Source organism: Drosophila ananassae, chromosome 3L, assembly GCF_017639315.1.
Source record: "Drosophila ananassae strain 14024-0371.13 chromosome 3L, ASM1763931v2, whole genome shotgun sequence".
In the NCBI taxonomy this organism is placed as follows: domain Eukaryota; kingdom Metazoa; phylum Arthropoda; class Insecta; order Diptera; family Drosophilidae; genus Drosophila; species Drosophila ananassae.
The window spans coordinates 21,651,310-21,672,860 of NC_057929.1; the positions used below are offsets into that span (position 1 = coordinate 21,651,310).

General features: G+C 37.6%; 1 protein-coding gene across 3 annotated transcripts in view; it reads right to left on the reverse strand.

Annotated features, from left to right (window-relative positions):
* Positions 1 to 15,560, reverse strand: part of LOC6504183 (laccase-5) — a 44,601-nt gene extending 29,041 nt beyond the window's left edge. For 2 of the 3 annotated variants that reach the window (XM_032455602.2, XM_032455603.2), the window contains exon 1: positions 15,178 to 15,560. In XM_032455602.2, coding sequence (XP_032311493.1) covers positions 15,178 to 15,289 — 112 coding nt within the window. In that variant the 5' untranslated portion in view covers positions 15,290 to 15,560. The remainder of the gene's footprint in view (positions 1 to 15,177) is intronic. The other variant, XM_001967376.4, reaches the window with a different exon arrangement.
* Between the last annotated feature and the right edge of the window lie 5,991 nt (positions 15,561 to 21,551).

A 21,551-nucleotide genomic window follows, 5' to 3' on the forward strand; every position in this document is an offset into this window, starting at 1 on the left:
GGCACTAGGTGCCAACATTCTCCCCCTCCCCCCTATTGAGGGACTCAATCCAATGCGGCTGTGCGTTGTTGTTGGACCGTCTCAGTGAACCGATGTGTACCCTTGCTCTAGAAAATATTGTGGATCTTAAAACTAATTACTAAAAATCGAATGTTAATACCAAACAATTAATTAAGTAATTATTAATCCAATCGTCAGAGAAAGTGGACGTGTTTCTGTGCTGCTCCGCCAGCAGCTATGCAAATACCAGAAAACTCAGTGAAAAAGCAAAAGAAGTGGTGTGCTCTAGAAATCGCGAAACGACGCTTTTGGACACACATAAGTCTCGAGCTTATAGTGTCCAATAACTAACACAAAATCAAAATTTATTAAATTCAAAAATTGAAATGCTATCACGACAAATTAAACCAACAGCTTGTGCATATTCATTTAAAGAAATAAGAGCGGCCCCTTTGCCTGCAGTACCTAACATAAACAACAACAACATGAACGAAAGTAACTCTTAGTCCCAGAAACAGAGCGTAGACGATCTTCCAATGCCTATTTCTCATTCGTCGGAAGTTCCCGGAACCAAGCAAAAGCCCCCACCCAAATACGTGATCAAAACTGCAGCGATATGGTAAACTGTCTCGCTAAGCTAATTGGAAATAACAATTTTCATATAATGCCACTGACCAAGGCCAATATACGGGGGACCAAGCTCCAAGTCTACACGGAGGAAAATCATCGCTTAGCCACGAAATACCTATACAACAACCAGAAAAAATATTGCACCTACCAATTAAGGCTAAAAACAGCAACACGAAGGCTCACAAAGGTCCTACGGAGCAGAGAAGAACTTGCTCAAAAATCATACATTGAACAGCTTTCCCCAAAAAGTACCAGGTGTCCTCTATGGAAAGCCCATCCTAACTTCAAGCCGCTTATAGAAGCAGATATGCCCCTTCGAAAGCCAGATGGATCTTGGGCGCGCAGCGATGAAGAAAAAGCAAGCGTCTTCGCTAGTCACCTTTGTAAAGTTTTTACTCCAAATCAAGCAGCCTCTCCTTCCATTCTTCCAGAGCTACCAATTCCAGATCCAATCCCAGCTATAGAATTTCAAACAAGTGAAATCACTGAGATCATCAAAGAGCACCTCAAGCCAAATAAGTCTCCAGGGTATGTCCTCATTGCGCCGAAAATGATTATGGAGCTTCCTGCGTGCGCCATCAATTATATAAAAATTCAATTTAACTCTATTACAAAGCTTGGCCACTTCCCCCAACAATGGAAAAAATTCATTATAATAATGTAATGTATAATGTATAATAACCAGTGAAAGATAAAGCTTTGGCCTCTTCATATAGACCAATAAGTCTACTTTCATGCTTATCAAAGCTTTTTGAGAAACTTCTACTGCTCCGTATCACGCCTCATATGACTTCGAATAATATAATCCCTGAACATCAATTTGGCTTCCGAGAAAAGCATGGCACCATAGAGCAGGTGAACCGTATCACATCTGAAATTCAAACCGCCTATGAACAGCGAGAATACTGTTCTGCTATATTTCTGGACATATCCCAGGCATTTGACCGAGTCTGGCTGCAAGGACTTATGTATAAAATAAAACTATTACTCCCACAAAACTGTCATGAGCTGCTAAAAACATACCTGCTTAATCGAGTGTTCACTGTAAAACAAAAAACTTTACAACAGAAGAGTTCGAAATTAAGGCGGGTCCTCGGTCCCACCCTATATCTTCTATATACAGCAGATATCCCAACAGACCAGCGTCTAACTATGTCAACATTCGCCGATGATACAGCCATACTAAAAAGATCTAAATGCCCGCTGATTTTAATTTATATCTAGTAAACGGCTTCTTTAATGGTTAAAATAAATATGCCATTTTGTTATGAATAAGATATATAATCTTAGAAAAAAAAGGTGTTACTATTTACTTTCGCGTTTATGTGTTATGAGCACCTAAACATCAAATTTTCAACATGTACTCAATTTTGCTCCCTACTGTATGTATAAAATAAAACTATTACTCCCACAAAACGGTCATGAGCTGCTCAAAACATACCTGCTTAATCGAGTGTTCACTGTAAAACAAAAAAACTTTACGACAGAAGAGTTCGAAATTAAGGCAGGCGCACCCCAAGGAAGCGTCCTCGGCCCCACTCTATATCTTCTATATACAGCAGATATCCCAACAGACCAGCGTCTAACTATGTCATTTGCCGATGATACAGCCATACTAAAAAGATCTAAATGCCCGCTGGAAGCATCCAGAAGCCTCTCCTCTCACCTTGCACTAATAGAAAAGTGAATGGCGGACTGGCGTATAAAGATAAACGGTGAAAAATCTAAACATATTACCTTTGCTCTCAACAGAAAAAACTGCCCCGCTCCAACTCTAAACAATACCATTCTCTGTGAATGAGGTCACATATCTCGGCGTCCACCTGGACAGGCGTCTTACATGGAAAAAACATATTGAAGCGAAACGGGACCAATTAAGACATAAATCCAGAGGACTGCACTGGCTTATCAATCACCGTTCCCCACTTCGACTGGAATATAAAGTACTACTCTACAATTCAGTCATAAAGCCTATCTGGAAGTATGGCTCCGAACTTTGGGCCAATGCAAGCAGTAGCAATATAGACGTTATCCAAAGGGCACAGTCTAAAGTGCTCAGAACCATCACAGGAGCTCCATGGTATATTCGCAATGAAGATATCCATAGAGACCTAGGTATACCTCTCGTCAAAGTCGAAATTTCTCAACTCCAGGAAAAATACAAAAGGAAACTCTCCACGCACCAAAATCCTCTAGCCAGATCGCTTAACCAAGTTAGTCAACAATCCCGATTAAGAAGAAATGACCTTCCAGCCCGTTGACATCGGAGGCCCCATAGTATAGATGTTTACAAAAATAAACTAATTATGTATTAGATTAAGATTTTTAAAATTGTTGTTAGTCTCTTAATAAGAGAAGATCCAACAAATAAAAGATAAAAGAATAAAAAAAAAACCAAACAAAAATTTTGAATCATGTGGGTGAGATCTTCAACTTTGATAAGATACCAGCGATAACGAAACTGAGGTGAGATATTTCTTGGTGCTTGAATAGGGTGGGATGGTTGATTGGGCATTATTTCCGGTAGTACAACGATGTGATTTGATTTTCGAAGTCAGTGGTGATTAATGATGATAGGGTCACCACAGCCTTTTTTCGTGATCTTTTAGTTGTTCCTCCCAGTGCAGCGATGTTCAGGGTTGATGGCTCCAATTGTAGTCCAAGTGTGTCAGCCATCCTTCTGGTGATTATGTTAATCTGTGATCCAGAATCTAGGAGTGTGCGGCATTGCTGAGGGGTTCCGACTGGTCCACGTATTGCCACTTGGGCGGTTGGACAGAACGGTGGGCTTATCTGTAGGCAGGGCTGTGGCTGAACACACCAATCGTGATGAACTGGATCGAAGTGGAGCAGCCGATGTATTTTCCTGCATTGTTACTTGACTGGTTGCCTGACGCTCAAGGTTTTCTAACATTTGCTTTAGAGATTGTCGATTGGTTGGATCGGTGACGGCTAGTTCTAGAGATGACAGCGTGTGTGGGTCCAATCTTTCCTCAATGATGTGTATCAAGATTGGCTCCCAGTTGTCTTTTGACACCTTGAGTGCGTTGAGAGTGGCGATCGTTCGGAGCACGGTATCATGTAGGCTTCGCAGCTGGTCCGCTGATCCATTTGTTCTGGGGTGTCCGAAAAGGTCTTGGATCGCGAATTTAATCAACAGCTGTTCATTTTGGTATCGATTCTTTAGTCGTTGCCAAGCATGCTGGTAACTGGTTTTTCCGCCAATTGACGTTGAGATTTGGTTTTTTGCTTCACCTGTCACATGATTCTCCAAATGACGGAATTTTACTGCATCGCTGTAGTCTTGATTGTGGATGCATTCCGTACAAATTTCGTAGAATCGTAGGCAATGTCGGTAGTCTCTGTCAAACTTTGGAATTTCTAATAATAGTATTACAAACGGAGGTGCGATCGCAGGTTTTTGTGTTGATGCTGAAGCCGATTGCGATTCTTCGCTCGAAATCGAAAAGTATTCTGCTCGTACAACCTAAAATTTGTCATCGGTGTGTCCATAATTTTTTATGGCTGGTTCCAGGAGGATGAGATCATGGTATCCCGTGACGATTTCCTTCCATAGCTCCTTCATGTGTTGTCTGAGGTGTATGTACACTTCCCGTCCTTCGGTACGGTTGCACAGAAAGTCTTCCATATCGTATAATCGTCCTTCATATCTTCGTCTTAATGATGTTAATCGAAGGTCTTCTCCTTCGTTTCCTCGTGATGATTGTGCCTTTGGCTCGAGATTTTCGCCTGTTTCCCGGGGCTTTTGTGACGGGCCTGACACTGATGGGATTCCATCCGAAAATATTACTTCATATTTTTTCACAAGCTCTTCTAGCGCTTTGGCCTTTGTGAAATACTCATTCTCAGGACTTAGCTCATGGAGCTTGGAATCATTTTTTTTAAACTGGGTCCATTAGTGAGTGAGCTGTCTGGGTCTCTCCTCGACGTATCCTTCCTTGAGTTTACGCTCTGCGGAGTCCTAAGTGAAGTTTCTTATTAACCTTTGGATGGCTATGTTGCTTTCAATTTGCTCATCAATGCATTTGGATTACGGGGTCTGATTCTGATCCCATTGTTGCGATGTATCCTTTTTTTTTTTATGTATGTATTTTATGATGTTTTTTTTTTGATGAGTTAAATTGTGTTGCGGCTTGTGTTCAGTTTGTGATCCTCTAGAAAAGGATCACGTCGGGGTCACCAAATGTTCGCCCATAGAGCGTTATGCGGCAACTATGTCAAACTTGAACTCGCGGGAGTAGCGGTAGGTCCTGCAGTCGTAGTCAAAGAACGTAAATAGTCTGACTAAATTTACCTGGATTCTGCAAGGGACTGCTCGGGTTGACCAGGCGCTTGCTGTGATCAGGCTGGAGTTGATGTGGGGGGCTTGAAGTCCTGGGCTGGTTTTCCTCAAGTATCGGTGGTATGGTGGTTCGGCTGATTTCTTATCGGCCGGTCCTACTGGCGGTCCGTTACATGGGAGCAACAACCGAAGTAGGCTAGGTAACGCGGGATGTCCTCGTGGTCCGTTTCACGGGAGCAACACTCGAAGTAGTTAGGTAACGCGGGGTCTACACAGGATCACTCGAAGTAGGTTGATTTTAAGTGCCGTGGTTCAGACACTGAGTAACGAGATGATTCACTCTGATTTCGCAACTATCTTTATTTCAGAAGAACAATTCTTATATAAGATGGCAAAATGTACATAATTAAGTCTAAGGAAGGTCAATGTTATGGACGTGCTAAAACTAATGTTGATGCCAGGGTCACCCACCTCTGAGTCTGCTGACTCAGATTGTTTGTTCAGGTACTGCTTGTACATGCATTTCGGCTTAGCTTGCTGGTTTTTGCTTGCTTCGGTCAGTCGGTCATTCTTCCCGCTGATAATGCTGATTTCTGCTTCGGGCGCCGTCTACTAGTGCTGGCTTATTAGGTTGGATATTGTTTTGTGCTTATTGCTAATAGATTAGTGGGTTTGTATATTGCAACATGCTGATGCATATTGATTGGATCAAATTACTAAGTGTGCATATAGGGTAGTAGGTCTTGGATCAAATTACTAAGTGTGCATATAGGGTAGTAGGTCTTGGCACTAGGTGCCAACAGTCGTCTATAGGATATAGTCGGCCGATCCTTATGAAATTTGGAAGGTCGAATTATATTGCCCAAAAAAGAATCCGTATAAAGTCCCATCATTTTAGCTTAAAAGACACCAAAGTTATGCCAGTTATATTGCAGCTATAGGATATAGTCGGCCGATCCTTATGAAATTTGTCAAATCAGATTATTTTGTTCAAAATAGAATCTGTACTATGTCCCAACCCTCTAACTTAAAAAACACCAAAGTTGTGGCATTTACGATCACTCAGTTATTTGGCAGCTGTAGGATATAGTCGACCGATCCCATTCCGACTTATGTACTACCTGCAAGGAAAAGAAGGATGTGTGCAATAACTCGATAGCTCTAAAACTGAAAGACTAGTTTGCGTAGAAACCGACAGACAGACGGACAGGCGAACATGCTTATATCGACTCAGGAGGTGATACTGATCAAGAATATATATACTTTATAGGGTCGGAGATGTCTCCTTCACTGCGTTGCACACTTTTGACCAAAATTATAATACCCTCTGCAAGGGTATAATATACAAATCCGTAATTAAAATTCATAATATGGATTTACATACCTGGTTTTAAGTTTTTTGGGAGTTTGAGGAGGGGTTAGAAATTATTAATCTCTATCGTTTCTCTACTAAGATGTTAGAGTGTTTTTATTAGGAACATTTAATAGTTTGAAACAACATTTTTAAGGATCTTATGACTTTTGATTGAGTTTTAAATTTTTTGGCTTTTTTGGAAATAGACTACCACGCAAGTTATCAAGTACTTTGCTGCTCGTATTTAATCTTTGTTCTTAATCTAGAAATATTGCTGGTGCGGAACCAAAAGATTTACGCTCCCAACTCCTCGCCAGCAGTGCAGATATATCTGCATTGCTCGCAGTTATGCCGCCCCAGCCTAAAATCACCATTTCGATTAATACAATAAACATCAATCTTGAGCAACACTTCTACTTAAATCTTCTTTTGAAATTTTAGCTGCGGAAAGTAAGGACTCATTGGATACTGACTCTGCTAGTGAGAGTGGTGAGTCAGCAGCTATTGCCGTAAGCAGACAATGGAAATGAATTAAAAAGCTCCTAGCCATATTGGTACCGGACGCAAGCGATCCTTCATGGAGGTTACTTAATTTGGGCATTGGTCCATCTAACTATGACAATCGCCCCTCGAGGTTTGGTGTGTCGAGAATCTATATTGCCCATCCGGACCCTATAGAGTATTACTTAATGGAATCCATGCTATTGTCACCAAACCAGTGATAAAACAAGCAATATGTGGACTTGACTTGGTGCATGTGGCGCACAAGCGACAAATGGCTGTGCATTAATTGTAATAATGATCTGTGATCATGCTGCAAAAGACAAAGTCTGCCCTGCCAGAGTGGAGAAAAATATTAAACTTAAACAGAACCCCAGACTCCCTAAGACTGACAAACCTGGTGTGTACCAGAGCCCTCACTATGCTAATCGTGCATTCATTCCAGTCGTTGCTCTAAGAATAAGAAGCATATCCTATGCCGATATCCCATGCTTGGAGATTGCATCACCAAACCTCATCGCATAGTGCAACTATTACAGGAGATACAAATACATATGTGCGATGTTTTTATTTATATGACAGAGCAATCCAACAACAAAGGAGGAACGAGAGAATTCGGACTGGGTTCAACGTGCATTTTTTAAAAATAACATTCTCGACATTTCGTTTCATTTTTTGTTAATTGATTAATTTAACAATAATTTGATGAATGATATAGATACGTTTTTCTCGAATGATTTTGTTATTAAATTAATAAATAATAAAGCAATAAAATTAAAAAAAAAGGTAACGGAAGGGGACCTAGTCAACTTAAAATTCGGATCCACCATCCATGTTGTTAAGAACCGAAGATAGTGGAAGATATTACCGATATCTTTGCTCATACACAGTGGCTTGTTCCAAAGTTCCAAATACACGTTCCAAAGTTGTAAAATTCTAACCCGCAGTCATGTGGATTTTTAAAGCAGGATACTCCACTAGGTTCTGACCTCATTAAACGTCCGATATTAAAATGTTATTTAAAAAAAAAAGTGGATGTAGGACCCTTACTTTGAACTTGTTGCACACTAAGCTATTCCATACTCGTTGTCGACTCGTTGTTGTAAACTTATCGCTCTGTGGAACCCTCCAAACGAACACTTTTATTTCTATATGAAGTCCAATCTATGTACAACAGCGATGTTTAAAATGTGCCAGGAAATTTCTCGACGATGAAGTCTGCGTAAACAAACGTAAGTTTTATACGTGAATGTATTTGTGCACCACTGTTGTACAGTAAAATCTTTGTTTATATGTATATTTTCACTGCAAGAATGACTTGTTTTAAACGGATTTGATCGGAAGTTGGAGCAAAAAAAATTGTACTTTAATGCTTTTCAGTTAAGGTAATCTTGCCTATTATTGGTGGGTTAATTGTGATACATTCATTATTATTGCGATAAAAACATTTAAGGGAACATAACTTTAAGCTATCGCCGGTTCAACCGGTAAAAAACTTTTATAGAAAAGTGGGTGTTGGGCCAAGCAGCCACCAAAAAATGATTTTGAAATAATCATAAAATGCTTAGCTGCAGCTGTTGTTATCAGCATGTATCCTTCTGAGTTTTTTTTTGTCTCCCAGTTCGCATGCGCTTTATTGTTATTTTGTAGCGTTTGCGCTTTGCGAAGCTTTGGTAGAGCTTCTGCGGAAGCTCTTGGGTTGCGTTTGTTGTGATTTGGAGTTGATTGGAGCCACATAGATTAGGGTTAAATTGAACCCAAAATAAAAATATTGAAAACCTGATTTGAAACGTGTGCATTTATTCGGCTGCTATTAAAAACTATTAATAGCATAAAATTGGTGACCCCGATGTGATTTCATCCCGGTTGATTATTGTGATCAGGATTAAAAGTGCCAAGAAAACGCCCTTGTTTTTATTGTTACAAGTTGCATTTTATTTGAATAATGGAGTCTGGAGCTGAGACTAATGGAGCTGCTGCAGCAAACCGGGAAAAGATCCTGCGGAGAAGAGCTGAGGTGACTAGCCAGGAGATGGAGGCGCTGCATCGTAAAGTGAAGTCTGCGGCGAGGACTGAGGATTGTACCATTATGGCGCTGGAGTCAGTGGAGAAGCGTTTGCGTGAGTGGTTCACCGCGCTTCAAGAAGAGTTAAAGGAGCTTAATTAAAGTGAGATCGGGAGTGATCTGTATTGGAGATTCTCGCAGCGGGCGACTGATGTGCAAGTGGAAATTCAGATGGAGGTTGCCAAGCGCTCCATGAGAATCGCTGCCCACTCCACACTTCTCGACGTTACCAGTGTATCGCCAATGCCATACAAGCCAGCCCCTCCATGCCACCGTTGCCGATGCCAACATTCAGCGGCGGCTATGCCGAGTGGCCGGATTTCTGCGCCCTTTTTAAGACCACGATTGACAGCCATCCTCACCTAACGAAAATGGAAAAGCTCCGAGTCAGCCATGGATACGGTGACAGCTCTGGAAATTACTGACGCGAACTACGATGTGGCCCTTGACCTATTGCGCAATCGTTTTAGTAATCGGTGTTTAATATTTCAGTCTCTCATTAATGAGATCCTGCAACTTCGTGTGGTCGAGCCAGGGTCTGTTGCGGGACTACTTTGCGGGAGCTATCGGATCGGTTCAATGGGCATATGCGGGCTCTTATGAGTTCCGGATCAGCTGTCGAGATCCAAGGATGCTTGCTTATCCAGATTATCCTGCAGAAGTTGGATCCTGCCACAAAGGTCAAGTGGAAAGACACTCTCGCCGGAAGCAACGACAGCCTTTCGTCTTGGGAGTCCATGGCACGATTCTTGGAGCACAGGTGCCGGACTCATGAATGCGTCGACTTTTCTTTGGCGGCTTATCCACCAGCTAACCAAGTGGGCCGAGGTAGATCTTCGAATAACCGATCTTCCTGCATGGTTATTAACGCCCGTCCTGCTCTATGCGCCCTGTGTGGTATTTCGGTGCACGAGCTTCCTTCTTGTTCAAAGTTGCGGCGTCTGGCTCGCTGTTTTGTTTGTCTGGAGGATGGCCATCTCACTCGCGGATGCTCAGCTTCCCGCTGCTCGACGTGCAAGCATCGTCATCATATTTTGTTGCACCCTCGCGGGAAGATTTCACCTGCACGAGTCTCCCGTCCCATCGGTGCCGTTTCTGTTGCGAACCCATCCCGCTCAATCAACCCTGTTATGAACCAAGATCGCAATGCTGAGCTAGTGCTCCTGCCAACAGCCAATGTACTCGTTCGTGGTCGATCTGGAGCCTTCTTGCCTTGCCGAGTTTTATTGGATTCCGGTTCACAAGTGCACCTCATCTTGTTGCAGCTGGCGAATGAACTTCAGCTTGGCCGCTCCACAACGGTGGCCGGTTTCGGCGGCGCAGGGTTTGAAACGGATGAAGCATCCGTTAATGTGTGCTTGAAGTCAGTGGAAATTGAGGCTGTTGTAGCTTCACATATAACGAACTATCAGCCTTGCCAGGACATAGATGCTTCGGGCTGGAAGATTCCTGGCAATATGGATCTAGCTGACCCCAAGTTCCACAAAACGCAGCGAGTGGACCTGTTGATTGGAGCCAGCTTATTCTTTGACCTATTGTCGGCTGGCCAAATCCAATTAGGTCACGGGATCCCCATTGCTCAGAATACTCGATTTGGCTGGGTGTTTTCTGGACGCGGTGAACTATCACGGGATGTGTCGGCGCTCTATGCTAGGGAAGACAACCCACGGAATAACCACTGCAATGATGTGACTGCTGCCCCATCCAACAGTGTTATTGAAGGCCCACCCTTCAATGGGGGGAGGATTTTGGACCCAGCAGCCACTAAAAAATGAATTTAAAATAATCATAAAATGCTAAGCTGCAGCTGTTGTTATCAACATGGATTCTTATTTTTTTTGTATCCCAGTTTCGCATGCGCTTTTTTGTTATAAACTTTGGTAGAGCGTGTATTTATTCGGCTGCTATTAACAACTATTAATAGCATAACAGTGGGCGTGTCAACGACCCTAACACCCAGACCACCCTAACAAAACAGAATATTTGAGACGTTTTTAAAGTAAGACCTTCGAAATAAAAACAATATGTGTTTACGTTATAGTCAAATAAATATAATATTACAAATTTATAAAGTTCTTTTTCGCCCATATAAATCGTCTTGTTCAAATCTTGTAAAAAAGTTTTATATCTGGTGAGTTAAGTTAAGATAAGTGACCACAAATTACACAGTGCTAAAAAAAAACAAACGTAAATGAACTTTTAAAGTCACATAGTAGGAATTGTTTATCTTGTCGAAATCTTTATCTTAAAAATCTTTATTTATTGATAAAAAACCGTTTTTCGAAACTTTTTTGCGTTAAAAAATTCCTGTTGGGACTTGCGCCAGCATAAAATAACATAATTATTTCTATTTAATTCTCTCAGTGTAACTAGCCGCAGCGGTCCACTAATTGCCCGTTATCAGGTGTACCATATTCTTTGTTTCTCCCAGATTCGCATGCGCTTTGTTGTTCTTTTGTAGCGCATGCACTTTGGGAGCTTTGGTGGAGCTTCTGCGCAAGCTCTTAGGTTTTATGGACTTGTAATTCGGCATTGTTTTGGACCGGCCGCAGAATTTGTTTTTGGGTTAAATTGACCCATAATAAATTGAATTGTAAAATTGAACCTGGTCTATTAATTCGGCCGCTATCAAAACGCTGATAGCTCAACAATTCCTAAACGCGTTTTATTGAACAGTTTTTGAACTTTCCTGCGTTTTTCAATAGTTTTGGGTTGTAGCTTTTGGAAAAAGATATATCTTCAATTTGGTTAAACAAAAAGGACAACATTTTTACAGAAGAAACTAAATTTTCGCCTTGTATTTGTATTTTTCAGATTTTGACGCCATTTTTTCGCCACAGCTTACAAGATTTCAGTCATTCATGCCACAAACAAATTTTATTGTATATCTCTTCAAAGTTTAGATTTCTTTTAACTTTAGACTTTTAGACTTAGACTTAGACTTAGACTTAGACTTAGACTTAGACTTTTAACTTTATCTTTATAACGCCCAAATTCTTACAATTACAATTCTTACAATTAATATAAACCCCTAATTTTTTTAATATGATCAATTGAAGCTTGATGTTATTTGAAAGAAATTACGTCATTAGATCCTTATTAGAAAAAGAGAAAAAAAAAATAATAACTTTTTCAGTGGTGTGTGTTAATACGATTTCGGTTTTTGTTTAATAATTTTAGAACGTAACATTCTACAAGCTACCATTTTTAAATACAAAAAAAAAATTTGGCCGGCTTTTTTCACCTATCTTATCCGAGTGAATTCCTACCCGAGAAAAGTACAAATTCCTAGTATTTTTAAAATTTTCTTTCTTTTCAAGTTATTTAAAAAAATAAATACATTGATAATGTTTCTGTTAATGATGTTTCTACTTCCAATTAATAGTTATGCAAAAAATTTATATTATAATATTTCTGTTAATGATGTTTCTACTTCCAATTAATAGTTATGCAAAAAATTTATATTATAATATTTATTATTTTATGCAAAATTGCAGAAGGCAAAAATTCAAAATGTGTGTGTCATTTAAATTCCAATGAAAATTCATACGACAAAGATAGAGAATCATCAACGGCACAAATCAGTCGTTTTTATTCTATAAATCCTTCTTTTTCGTTGTTTTTCTTTAAACCCTCATTAAGAAACGCGCACTTTTAAAAGTGCGCACTCTAAAAAAGTCAACATGCTTTACTAAAGTCATTGTAAATTCAGATTTCGCAGATGAGTATCCAAAAGTAAGCAAAGGGGGAAAGAAACATGAGATAAATTGTAAACCAAGGCGGATAAAAATGTAGGGGTGTGAAAAAGGCGAAAGGGCGAGAAAATAAAACTCAGCTAATGTTTTTTTTCCTTCGAAGGCAAAAATTTTACAAATTTAGCAAGATAACATGCTCGAGAAGACAAGTGCTGAAGTCAAAGTCTTTTGGAACAAATTTCCATAGAAACGCTTCAGGAGCGTAAAATCTGATCGTGCACGATTTCAAAAGGAGTATATGTCAAAAAACGTTTTAAGAATTTTCTTAACATTTTTTTAATTTGATCATTTCCGGCAAATTACACAGGCCGACAATTTCCAACTTTTTTTTTCCTCCACGCATAATTTTTCCTGCTCCATAACCTTAAGGCTCCCCTGAACCAAAGTCCAGAACAAACATAGGTTCTATCACCCACCGTTTCCGCGGTACACCTAAGAGAACAAATTAATCAAATTTTACCATATATTGAATTATGTATGCCGTGTAATGGCGATGACCATCATTGTTTCCAGTACATATCATTTTTTAAATGTATGTGTACCAACTAAAATTAAAAAATGGTATTTAGCAGCTACCATATCTTTGGAATACTCATCCAAAGTTTTCGAAAGGTCATGGCCTATCTACAACTTCTGTAAAGCTTTACTAAACAAGCTAAACCTGCAATAGATATGTTTTGAACAAAGAAACAGTTTTAGATAGCCATGACTTTTTGAAAATATATGAGATTAAAAACTCCAATTTAATTGAAGAAAATATTGTTTAACCACCTATATTAAATTCAATAAAATTATTTCGAGTTTTTCCTTAAATCCAAAATTAAAACATGGTATAATCTACTGATTTCAAAAAGATAATAAAAATCTTCCAGAGAAAAAAGGTTTGGGGAAAAATCATAGAAGACCAAAAATTAATGTAGAAAATCTGAGATTTCAACTTTGGATGAGTATTCCAAAGATATGGTAACTGCTAGATACCATTTTTTAATTTTAGTTGGTACACATACATTTCAAAAATGATATGTACTGGAAACTATGATGGTTATCGCCATTACACGGCCTACATAATTCAATATATGGTAAAATTTGATCAATTTCTTCTCTTAGGTGTACCGCGGAAACTGTGGGTGATAGAAACTATGTTTGTTCTGGACTTTGGTTTAGGGGAGCTTAAAGGTTATGAAGCAGGTGAAATTGGAGTGGAGATTTTTTGCTGTTGGCCTGTGTTATTTTACATCTCCAGCAAATTTTGATTTCTGAAATTCTGGAGTACCTTCATCATTCTAATCAACTTTTTTATTTTATATAATTTTTTATAAATATTTATCATACATGTACATATTCATATTAATTAAATAAAAAGCTCTTTTTATGTATTCATATTATTATTATATAAAAACTTGACTTAGAAAGATACATATGTAGTCAAAGTCCTAAAATACCACCTTTCAATATCATAAATATTCTGATTAGCTTAGATACAACTTTCGTTAGATTTATACACGGATACATGAATGTACTATATATTTACTTTTTGTATCTGTATTTAAGCTTTTTAAACAAATCAAAAGTCCCATACTTAGCAACATCGCATAATAATTTGCAAATGAATGTGAGATTTCAAAATAATACTTAATAATGACCGGTTTGTATAAAAAAATAAAAAAAAACATCTTAACTTATGTTTGAAATGTTGTGTAAAATATAAAAATTTTGTAAATTCGGGCGACGTTAAAAATATAATAAAAAATTATAGTCCTATACTATATTATATATACAATATAATTGTAACAACAATATGTGAAAAATAAAAGTTTTTCCATTAAATTCAATATAAAACAACACCAATCTTTTTGATAGGGTATGCATGATTCGCGTTATAATTGTATGGCCCCTTTTCTTGTCTGTTTTTGTGAATAGGTACCGGTTATGTCGTGGTAGACCAGTCTTAAACGAAATGTGAATGTGAACTCGTTGCCACAGTGAATGTACATAAGATTATCCAAAGTAGTTTATTTGTGAAGGCATTTTTTTACGTTTGATTTATATAACATGAATGAACCTAATGATTTCAATAGTTTCATTCCATACTTTCACGGTAAAGGTTTCAAACAAAAAAAACTATCTATCGCATACATAAAAGCTTTATAAATTAGTTGAAGTAGATACTTTTAAAATTTAATTCATTTTATTAATTATTATAAAAATATTTTAAATCATTTATGTATATTATATATATATCATTTAGGTAAATATCATTTTTTTGATAACCTTTTTTTTCAGTAGTAAAAAAATAGTAAAAATTTGTATTATATGATTCTTTGTGCTATCGAACCACAATTGAACCATTGACAAACAGGGTATTTGATGCTATTATAAATGGAAATCCGTTATAGTAACAGGTTTCCCTGCTTGTTTAAAATTTGTTTAATTGATAAGGGATTATAAAGTAATATATATACATAGCTATTCTAATGTAAATTATACATATTAATTTTATTAAAATTATCAAAATATGCAAATTTTATTTATAAAAAAAAATGTGCATATAATAACAACTATTCCTCACCTTTAATTCGTTGTTGTGAATTAGATATGCGGACCGCTACATTTTGAGGAATATTTGATAATACATAAAGTAAAATCAATATACAATTGAACATTTTTTGCAGCCTATCCATATTAAAAGTGAAAATTTTTACTTTTCACCAATTTTAAATTTTTAAACTATAAAGAAACTTATAACATAAGCACTGCGGTATTTAATACGCGAATAATTTCATCATATGCTAAAAAATTATGAACAATCTTTTTCTTTAATATATTAAACTCTCTTATTCGTTTTTTTTTAAATAAAAACAATTTTTTGAAGTACGCGCTACGCGAGGAGGTACCAGACTGAAGCAATGTCTGCGTATGTATGACTATATACAATTTCCTAAACAGAAAAGTTACTGCAAAGCGAGCTTACGAACAAGTCGGGGAAAGGAATGGCTTGAGTGAATCATACCATGGCTTAAAGAGCGCAAGAAATTGCAGCAGCCAACTTGATCACGATTTCGAAGCAAGACCATCGAGCGCATAGCTCAAACCACAAAAGCTTTGTAAAGCCCTGCTATAGAATAAATGAGTAAAATAACAAACCGTGAAGTCTTTTAGTCTGAATAAATCTTAATAGCTACATACAAACTAAATGCTTTAAGTTTAAATTATCTAAACAAATAGATATATGTTTTTTTCATATATGTTGTTTTTTTTTTTATATCCATATATACTATAAACGAATATATTTTGAGGTTTATTTAAATTCTAACCTTTAAAATAAAAACATTTTATATCCCCTTAATTTATACAGTAGTTTACATAAACTATATTTATTTTCTGTTAAGATAAAGAGATAGTAAATTAATTTACTAAGCCTGACATTGGCCTCTTCATCTAAGAAAAAGTAAAAGCTGTTTCAGTAATATTAGCTCAGACAGATACATACATACATATGTACGATTTTAGGTAAATATATATGTAAATATGTGTATGCATTTAAAATAACTGGCAAAAGTTTGTCAATAGCATATATATACGCATACTTATATGCGCGCACTCATGCATGCTCATTGCATACATACATACATAAATACATGTATTTATGTTTATAAATAAATGTGTTTCAATAAGAAAAATAAATTAAGAAAATTCGTTCACAGCGAACGAAACATAAAAAGGTTGCTATTTGGAAAAATATATGCGTGTATGTATTTATGCATTAGAACATATGCATACATACGATATGCATCTAGACGATATTTCATGGTCAATATGAGCAGCAATGGATGAGCAGTAAAAACTTAGGATTCGGGTGTCGGTCGTTTGACAGGATTTCTTCTTCCGACCTCGAGTTTCGAATTGAATGTTGAATTTTAGGGCATTGTGGACCAAACATAATGACTGCCCAAGTCTTTTAGCGATTTCCCGAAGATTTTATCCTTCCTTTTGCAGAATTAAAGCAATTTTTCTTTTTTCTGTTGTACAACTCTTTTTTTTGCCCAACTATAGAATTTTTTTTTCCTGGGATTTACTTAAATATGCTAGGAAATAATAAAAACCAACATATCTTAACTCGAATCTAGCTTTAATCCTTTAAAATTTATCAAATACACAGGTGTACTTATTATTTTGACCAGACCAAAATCGCCCACCCAGCAGAAAATTAAGCTTAGTATTGAATCCACGAGGTTCCCATATTTCATTCTTGTTTTAGAAATTGTGTAACATTGTAACTTATCAATATAAAACATGAAAGGAAAGCTAACTTCGGGCGGAGCCGAAGTTTAAATACCCTTGCAGTTAAGTCGCAGTCCGCTAGGTGGCGCCACCCATTTTATATTATTAGATATATAGCGGATCGCATATAGTCGGCCGATCCTCATGAAATTTGGCAAATCAAATTCTTTTGTCCAAAATAGAATCTGTACCAAATCCCATCTTTCTAACTTAAAAAACACCAGTTATGTCAATTCCGATCGTTCTATGACAGCTATAGGATATAGTCGGCCGATCCTTATAAAATTTTGTACACAAGATATTTTGGTCAAATATAACATGTGTGGAAAGTCTCAACCCTCTAACTTAAAAAACACCAAAGTTATACCATTTCCGATCAATCAGTTATATGGCAGCTATAGGATATAGTCGGCCGATCCCGGCCGTTCCGACTTATATACTACCTGCAAAGAAAAAACGGATGTGTGCAAAGTTTCAACTCGATAGCTCCAAAACTGAGAGACTAGTTTGCGTAGAAACCGACAGACAGACAGACAGACGGACAGACGGACAGACAGACAGACGGACAGACAGACAGACGGACAGACGGACATGCTTATATCGACTCAGGAGGTGATCCTGATCAAGAATATATATACTTTATAGGGTCGGAGATGTCTCCTTCACTGCGTTGCACACTTTTGACCAAAATTATAATACCCTCTGCAAGGGTATAAAAAATGGCGGGTGTGCATTGCATAATAATCGAGTTATATCGAAACAAATAAACACTATATCTGTGTACTTATTATTTTGGCCAGGTGTGTACATAGTTAAACAGTATTCAGTTATTGGATGCTGTATCGGAATGTGGCCGAAGCGCAGTCAGATATGCACAGCGTATATTTTAGGCTACCCTGTATTCCGAAATAGGGCGCTAAAATTCTTTCGGTGCTGTTTTTCTCTAACAGGACTCGTATATAAATGTATGTATGTAAGAATATATATTCTTGATCAGAATCACCTCGTGAGTCGATATAAGCATGTCCATCTTCCAGTCTGACTGTCTGTCTGCCTGTATGTTTCTACAAAAACTAGTCTTTCAGTTTTGAAGCTATTGACTTGAAACTATGCACACATCCTTCTTTTGTTTGCAGGCAGTATATAAGTCGGAACGGGATAGTCGATTTTATCCTATAGCTGCCATATAACTGATTGATCGGCAATGCCATAACTTTTGTGTTTTTTATGTTAGAAAGATGGGATTTGGTAAAAACTTCTTTTTTGGCAAAGTAATAAAATCCGAAAAATTTCTCGAGCCGACCGATCAGCCGACTTTTTCCTATAGCTGGCATATAAGTGAACGATCGGAATTGGCATAACTTTGTTGTTTTTTAAGCAAAATGAATGGGACTTTCTAAGGATTCGACTTTGGAAAACTTAATCCGATCTTTCATACCCCAAACCAAGATTGGGATCAAATAGTTACTCAGTGGTTCCTGAAAAATCAGTGATAAAAACTTTTGCGTTTTTAGAAACTGAAAATCTGTCCGATCACCTGGCATTTATTTTGCCACTCCGAGAACAGGATCAGAATAAAAATTTGGTTTCCTAATATTCGGAAAACTTAAATTTTTAAGTCTAATAGGACGCCAAGATCATTAGCCTGAGTTAACCTGAGTTCTTTCTAAGTCAATATCATAAAGAAAATACATAGCCTGGTGAGAGGTCGATCAATTAAATAAGTTACATAAGTTTACAATTCGATCCATTAAGATTTTAATCATTGGCTGAACACCAATTTTAAAAATTTAATTGGACTCAAGCATACATTGGGCAGAAGAGGATTTATAATGAAGACAAACCTTAACCTCGTCTGAGTACAGAAGTATGAGCGAATTCGTTGAAGCTGGGGGCAAGTCATTGATTAAAAGGGTAAAGAGTATCGGTCCGAGATGGCTTCTTCGAGAGGCTCCAAATTTTACTCAACAGAATTGAGTGATTAACTGAGTAATGGTATATTAAAGCCGGTGCTAATAAAAATTTTTTGCGAACCCTTTCAGAAGTCATCAATATCAAAGGTCGCACACTGCAATGAGTATGTGGTTCTGGAGCGACGCTTAATGATACCATGCTGGCATGGTAAAATGCTTGAACTATAAAGGAGTTGCAAATGAGTAATTAATTTATTCAAAAAAATGTTTTTCAAAAACTCGGAAAATCTTTGGAGATAAAAATCTCCGGTTTTAACCAGATTTAAGTAAAAACTATAATATGCAAATGAGGAACTATTAAAATATAATCTAGGAAGCTTATTGCGTAAACCCCTAAAGGGAAGTAAGAGAATGAGTCAGTTTCTTTTAAAAAAAGGACGATTGGGCATATAATGGGAGATTGACTCCAAAAGGATTAGAATTTTTTCTTAACCATACTCGGACTATGTACGTTCCAAAACATTCCGTGATATCATTTGTAGGGATATGGAGGACAAAGCGGGCAAATTTGGGTCATGAACAGGAAATTCGAGAGCTTTTTTTTTTGGGTGACAAGGGTTGCATGGTTGGGGTCGGACTAGAATGTCAGGCGATCTCTGGAGCTGTAACATCCCAAGTAGCGGGTTTTTACGCTTAGGAGACTTATTCGAATAATTAACAATCAGCCCAGCACATTTGGCTCATCATGCTGGCCTGGAGCGGCGTATAGCACGATCTTAAAGAGCAGAAAATATGGTATTTTACTAAAGAAAAGAGAAGATGCACAACTATACTTGGATTGAAAAACTTTAATAAATCCGTATCCGGAAGGAAGTTGTGTTACGGATTCTTCGATTCTTTCATTGAAACACAAAAAAAAGATAATAATTCTATATCGATCCTAGCTGCATTATCGCCTTTATTGGTCGTAGGTCGACTATTCTGCCACTTGATTTCAACGGGCTTTTAGAGCTTTAGCTCTCTCAGTTTGTGGGCTGATCTCATTGTATACTCATTGTATCACCCAATTTTATCTGCATGAACAAAATTTGTAATAATAAAGCTTAAGTTATTAATCTCGGTTTTCTTGTTGGGTCATCAAGGACTTGCTGGAGCTTTTGAGACGAAAGACGGTAGAGTTCATGGGCAATTTATGGAGAATTCTGGCTTCTGGTTGGAATTATGGTTGAAATTGCTTGAAAAGTACCATGTCATCCACGAGAATCATTCGTATGTAATTGGTGTTGGTATTTTCTTGACCTTAATTATGCCGCGAATTGTTCCCATTTTTGTTGTCGATCTGTTCTGAGTCAGGAAGCTGATCAATCTACGCCGACTGATGCTATGCTGTTGTTATTTGCCCACCTGAATCAGGAGTTCTGCAGTCACCCTGCATGAAGCCATTCTGGTATAAAAAGGATAAATTCTTAAAATGCAGTTTGCATAGTATCACTGAACGGAGATAATCAATAATGCTCAATCATATTATAAACGAAATTACTAAGAAAAACTTACCAGCTCAATTCAAATAAGATCCATAAAAGCCTTAAAACCAATATCAGACCTTGCCACTTATTATCAAATCATCAGAAAATTTAAAATAACATTAAAAATAATTCAATGGAACCCAACAAGATACAAAAGCAGAAAGATACAAAGCCTGGACCACTTATTTATACCAATAAACTACATTATTCGAAGCAACAGCATCCGAAATGTCATCAAATAACAAATGCTCAATCTTCTCGGTTTATATTTCGCCTAAACAACCATTCTCACATCACGATCTTAACAACAAGCTAACAACAACAATAAAACAACACTAATAACCGGCGACTTCAACAGCTGGCACCAAAACTGCGGATTTTCTCTTCCAAATACAATCGGTTATATAATAATTGCAAAATTAATCGAAAAATCGCAATTTACACTTTTAAACGACCAACACACATTTACCCACTTCGATATTACCCCATCTCTCCCCACGAAAACAACCAATGACCTTTGCGGAAGTGATTCCCAATCACCTCCTAATTCTCATTACCATTTTCCGAACGAACTAACCAACACCATTAAGGAAACTGTCTTTAAACTGCAAGAAGCCAACTGGGAAAAATTTCAAGCCTACACCTACAAGTTTGGGTTTTATTTCGTTGAAAAGTTATACATGTGTAAGCATGGAGTTCACTAACTCCGAAATTTGCGTTGTTTTAAAGTTTTTTTTTGTAAAAGGTAAATCGGCTAGAGGAACATTCCGTGACATTAATGGTGTTTTAGGAAATGGTACTCTATCCCTTCGAATCACGGTGGAAGGGTTTCGACCATTCAACGCTTGTGAAAACGACACAATGGATAACCCAGCCGGCGGTAGACCTGTAATGCCAAATACCGATCAAATCATGGAAAACATCGAGCTAGACAGGCATGTGACAACTCGTGACATTGCCGAGGAGATAGAAGTTAGTCACCAAACCATTTTAAAACATCTGCAGAAGGCTGGATACAAAAAAAAGGTGGATGTTTGGGTGTCGCATGATTTAACGCAAAAACCCAGTTGAACAGAATCAATGCCTGCGATATGCTGTTGAAACGGAACGAACTCGACCTATTTTTAAAGCGGATGGTGACGGGCGAACAAAAAGTCATATAAAGTGAAAAGGGTCGTGGTTGATGGCCGGTGAATCGTCCAAAACAGTGGCCAAGCCGGGAT